At 35.9% G+C, this 6,000-nt stretch overlaps 1 protein-coding gene across 1 annotated transcript; it reads right to left on the bottom strand.

Annotated features, from left to right (window-relative positions):
* Positions 1-2,855: 2,855 nt before the first annotated feature.
* Positions 2,856-5,043, bottom strand: LOC109159706 (dynamin-related protein 4C-like). The gene has a single exon (XM_019307804.1). It carries the CDS (start codon positions 4,860-4,862, stop codon positions 2,904-2,906), a length of 1,959 nt encoding a protein of 652 aa, XP_019163349.1. The 5' UTR covers positions 4,863-5,043; the 3' UTR covers positions 2,856-2,903.
* Between the last annotated feature and the right edge of the window lie 957 nt (positions 5,044-6,000).

The following is a 6,000-nucleotide window of genomic DNA, read 5'->3' as shown; positions in this document are numbered from 1 at the left end:
ATAGATACCATTACACCAATACGCCTTGTAAAGGCGTTCAAGATCCTTATTTAATTCATAAAATAATTAAAAATAATAGCGGCAATTATTAAATGTTAATAAAAAAAAATATTTTTTTATAATTGAGTGTTATTAATGGTAGTTCGCCATTAAATGATTTTTAATTTATTTTATCAATATAGTAGCGGTTATTAAGTGTCGTTAATTAAAAAAAAAATCATAATTTAATGTTATTAGGAACTTTTTTTTAGAACCGCTACTACAATATATTTTTATATCTTCAAAAAAATATTTTTTTTAATATTTTTATAGTCACCATTTAATCATATTTTTTATCGTAAATCTCCATGTTTAAATAATCATTGCATTCACAAATAAATGTCATATATATACACAATCAATTTGAATTAAAATCAGTTATAACTAATTCTTGCAAAATACATAATAATAACCTTCAACATTATTCTAACACAGTAGTGTATATATTAAAATAAAATAAAACCAATTGTTACTAACACTTGTCACACTATAACATTCAACAATATTCAAACACAATAGTCTACATATATAGTAATTAATTTTCATACATAACTAAAAAATTATTCATATGAAAAATATAAATGGGATGGTATCAATATTGATCCTACATCCAAGCTTCAGTACAGTGTCTTAGATTGTGAAATCGAACCACTTTTCTCCATAAATATTAAAGAGGTAGTGTCACTATCAAGGGGAAAGATTGCAATTCCTGAAGACAACAATATAATATATATAATAGAAACTCCAACAGAGCAAGTTAGAGTAAACAAGAAACTTGAGTAGTGAATATGCATGAAACTCCATTTCCTTGGAATGATTTATATTATATTCTATTGAAAACCATATAAGTAAATGTAATCATTTATCAATAATAATAAAAAACACATACCTATTTGAATTGTTTTATGAACTAAAATATCAGCAAGACTACAAAATAAATAGGTTGAGAAAAACCATTCAAAATTTCCATATATGATGTGAGTGTAGTCATGCCTCCATTACTTCAGTTTGCTCAGCTGGAACCTACCTGATGTGACCATAACATCTGCCGATTCGATCAGACAATGAAATTGATGAATTAGAAGCTGAAAATGCAGAGCCCGATGAATCAGAACCTGAGGCAATGTCCTAGGTCAAGAAGTGAGAAAAGCCTTTTTGAATTCTTATTTATGTTGGTAATACTATGCCATCTCCTCTCTGAGTCTCTCTTTTCGCCTGTTCTCTCCGTTGGTTTTTTTATTTATTTCACTATACATGGAGAATACTTTAAAAAACACTAGATAATCTATCTTAAAAGTTACATTTTGCAAATGTTCTTTTATTCATTCTACGCCACTTCTGTATTGCAGCATGGAGACAATCACCTTTGGGGAAGATGCTAACTTTTGTATTGCAGCATGGAGACAATCACCTTTGGGGATGATGCTAAGGAGGTATAAGATGGATTCTATCTTTACCCAATACATCTTTTGTATGGTTTGCACGTTGGGCATGTAGTTTCTGTTTGATTTGCTACTTACGGCCTTATTTGACTTCAAATTAGAATTAGGATGGCCAAGAAGGGATGTTGAGGTTGTTTACACATGAGCCCCATGAGGGGTATTTATACCTATTCCACCTCTTCAATGGATGGTGGAGATCTACTTTATCCTATGACTAAGATTTGCTCTCTAGAATCCTCCAAAAATAGGAGGATTCCTTAATGTTATAGAACATTCTATATATCTTTACTACCCATAGTGTTATATATATGCTTCTAGGATATTCTACCAACTTTGTACAAGTGCTAGAAAAGTCTAGAAAGATGTAGCAAACCTCGAAAATGTATAGCAAAGGTGCACGGGCGTTACACACAGCTCCCCTGGATTCTGGGCTGGCAGGATGATAGAGTTGAAAATACACTCTTGCGTCCTAGGCAAATTATTGTCTGGACCATGGTCCACACAATGTTATGTGAACTATAACAAAAATACATTTGTAATATACTAAATGTACAGTATTTTTGTACTGGATGTACATTATATAATATAATGTATACTCAGTACAAAAATAATGTACATTCCCTGAATATAATGTACATTATTTTTGTACTGAATGTACATTATTTTTGTATTGAATGTACATTATTTTACAGTATACAAAATATAATCCACACAACTTGTGTGGACTATGGTCCACACAATAATAATTGCTCTTTCTATCCTATCCTTTGAGAGAATTAATTACATTCTTCAACTTGGCATTCCTCCCCGATCCTCATACAACCATTCTGGGCTGACTACTATCAAGTATGCTCTTTTAATTCTTTTTATCTTCCTTCTATGTTTTTGCCATGATAGTTTTATTTTTTTGAATTTAGAATTTATTTATATTATATTATTAGAAGATAGAGTGTATTAGTGAAAGGTTGGGCCAAGGCTATAATCTACACATATTAATACATTCAAGATTTACTTACTTTCTTTCCAATCTTAGTATATGCATTAGAGTATTACAACAATGAATTGAATATGTGACGATGACATACATCATTAGAATCTACAAACTACAAATATTCATTATATTGTTGTAATACTCTAATGCATATGCAACCTGGATATGCAAAATACTTTTCTCATTAACGTACTCCTTCTAACTGAATTGTATTAAAAGGTCACACAAATTCTTTTTTTATTTTAACAAAAGTTATATGGTTAGTTTTATGTTAGTACTTGTGCTTATTTGCAGACTTTTCACAGCTTAAGTGGCCAACACCATAACCATTAGCATCAACAACCAAAACAAGTTTAACCAAAGCACACACATGATATGCATCAAACTACATAGGTTCATTTCAGAAACAAAACAAAACAAGATTATATTCCTTACTCATCACCGAGTGTAATTCTGTCCATGATCTTGGCCACGACATCCCTCGATTCCTCGAGCACCTCGACACTTTTGCTCAAGCATTGACGTTTCTCTGCAACTATAGGCGGTTCGTCTAGCATCCTCTCGATGCCTCCATTATGAGGTGCTGATAGATCCTTTACAACTTCCTCTTCCATCTCCACATCCACTAGCTTTTGACATTGGAATAGGATGTGCAAAGCCATGCTATCCACAAGCCTCATTTGGACAATCTTCCAGTAAGCCACCATTCTCATCTTTATATCGAAAGCTTGTTTCACCATATCTTGCTGATGACTTCTAAGATGCCCAAGTTGGATTGCATTAGCCCCAATTTCAATGATTTGGAAATGATAATCATACCGAGAATTGCCAAAAATCCTTTCAATCAACTCTCCTTGCTTGCGCATGAGATTATTATAGGTCGCGAGGTAGTCAGGATTACAGGTATAACCTCCAAACTTCTCCATTCCAATCATCTGCATCACCCAATTAATCGATTCCTCTTTCTTTTTGGTGATCAAATTTTCTGCAGCTCGCCTCGTGCAAGACTGGAGTTGTGGGCAATTCTCGGCATGATGCACAAGTACTCTGATCACGACTGCTTCGATATAATCCCACATCTCCCCCACCACTTTCACTAGAATAACAGAAACTTTGTTGAGCCTTCCCTGTAGCATACACGAAAGAACACGATGGGGCAGGAAATTTCTTAAACCAGTTTCAAGTTCTGCAATTTCATCCATCAAGAAAGTGCCATTATTTTCGAGACTTTCCGATTTAAGCCCAGCAGTGTATTGATTGAGCATTTCCATCAACTTGATAGTGCAGTGCATATCTGTCTCTTCAGAATACTCTTCAAAGTCCCCTGTCACCAGAATTTTCCTCAACGAATTCTTGGAAGAGTTGAGAATCCGCACTAATGCAGTTAAAGCTTCAGCCATAGATGTTAGAGTTGGAGGGAGCCTGTTCAAATCAGCCAGATTAGTAGCAAGTTTTTCCTTGATTTTCTTAACAATGTCGGGCAAGCATTTCGAGATGATACTTTCCTGGATCCTCACCAACTTGTCAGCCAAAACCGGGACTGTAACCATGGATTTGTTAATCCTGGACAAGAGAGGATGGGTTTGAAAGAGATTAGCTTCTTCATTCCTGGCATCTTGGAAAGATTCAGAGCCGATTCTGTTCCTAACACAAACATATCCCAGCCCAATTTTCACCTCATCGGCTGTCACTTTCTCAAGAAGGCCTTGTGGAGCTAAATCAGCTTTAGTCACCACAGCTAGAGTCCTTTCTCCTGTCTTATCGACTATTCGTGACATTCTGATAGATTCACATGTCGGAAAGTCGACCGTGGCCGACAGTACATTCAGAATAATGCTTTCTTCTGAAGTTATGTAGTCAATAATTATGTTGGAAATCTGCTCGTAGATGTCGTCAGGTTGGCCCTGAACCGGAACTCTGGTGATTCCGGGCAAATCCACCATGGTAAGATCAGGAACTCCGCTCTTCTTCACTAGCAGCGTCAAAGGGGAGTGAGAAATCCTTTTTCCCCGGCCGGCAATCTCCTCGGTGGCGAGAGTTATAGCTTCCGCAATCTGGGGTTCACCGGTTGGGACAACTTTCCCATTATATTCCAAATGGATCTCCGGGTTGACAAGATTAGGCTGGTTCTGGAGCCTGAGGATAAGCGGGACTCGGGTGGAAATCCCTTGTCCTCTGGGCAGGCTGATCCCGGCGAGTGACTCCAGCACGCTGGACTTGCCGGAAGACTGGTCGCCGACGACGACGATAGTGGGGAGGTGGATGCCCTCTTGCATGATGTTGAGGTCTCGGAGTTTGTCAATGCAGTCGAGAAGTGGTCTGATGCGGCCATTGTAGGATGAGATAATCGGCGCATCTATGGGCAATTCTTCAGTGGATACTTCAACCATCTTAATCTGCAAATATTTTTAAGTGGAACTGATCGATCTGTGAGAGTTTTCGTCGATCTGCCCAACAATGATCAGTTGATTGCTATTTGGTACTGCATGCAATTAAGTTCGTGATTAAAAGCATTAGCGCCATACATAAGACTGCATCTTTAAGCTTTAAGAAATAGGAGCCGCCGAAAGCAAGAAAAGAATAAAGGGAGGAGCAATTAAGAAGAGAAGAAGAAAACAAAAAGTGAAAAAGAAGAGAAGAAATTGTTGGTTCTTTACTTCTTACCTTTTTTTTTTTTGAAAGGTCTTTACTTCTTACCTAGTTCATTAAGGATGTATTTGAAAATTATGAAAATGATTTCTGTAAAATATTTTCTGAAAATTATGAAAATGACTTTTATATATAGGCTGTGAATTCGGTGCACCCTATTATATATGAAATCATGACATCACCTAATAGCTATTGATTGATTCCACATGAATGGTGGATATTAGAAAATAATAATAAAGTAAATAAGGATATATTAAAATCAAAAGGATTAAAATGTAATTGTAGTTATATGATTAATTATGGATAGCTTTGAATTGGAATCTTTTGGATTATATTTATGAGTATTTGATTGGGAAAATATACTCAGACATATTTTACGACATGTGTTGTACCTTTTTAGTTGCGTGGGTAAGGACTGTGGAATAAAACACATTAATAGAAGAGTGAGAGTTATCGTGGAAGCAGCGGCGGAGATCAAGAACGAGAAGCTTTTCTAGATATTACGGTATGTGCAGTAGTGTGGTGTGGTATGTGCAATTTTCTAGTTTGAGTTGTTTTTGTTTATTATAAATGGAACGTCATACAACCAAAGTAGAATGGTAGGTGTGTGCGTGAGTTCTGGAATGGTTCCATGGCGTTAGGTAAAGGAATTTTAATGGTGGTAGTGGTAGCATAAGTTGTCGATTGTGATGTTAGAAGATACGAAGAAAACGGGTATGTGCAGGGATGATTGTGGGGTTTTGATATGGTCAGTATGTGGATTGACATGAATGAATTTATAGTGGTTTTGTAATTGAATGACCTTGAAGTGGGAGTGGGTGCGTACACAGTAGAAAAATAATAGTGGAAGCTTGTAACATATAAATTCTGTTATATCCA

Source organism: Ipomoea nil, unplaced genomic scaffold, assembly GCF_001879475.1.
Source record: "Ipomoea nil cultivar Tokyo-kokei standard unplaced genomic scaffold, Asagao_1.1 scaffold2845, whole genome shotgun sequence".
NCBI classification, from domain to species: Eukaryota; Viridiplantae; Streptophyta; class Magnoliopsida; order Solanales; family Convolvulaceae; genus Ipomoea; species Ipomoea nil.
The sequence above is the reverse complement of the archived record's forward strand: the minus strand, read 5'-3'. Positions and strand labels throughout refer to the sequence as shown.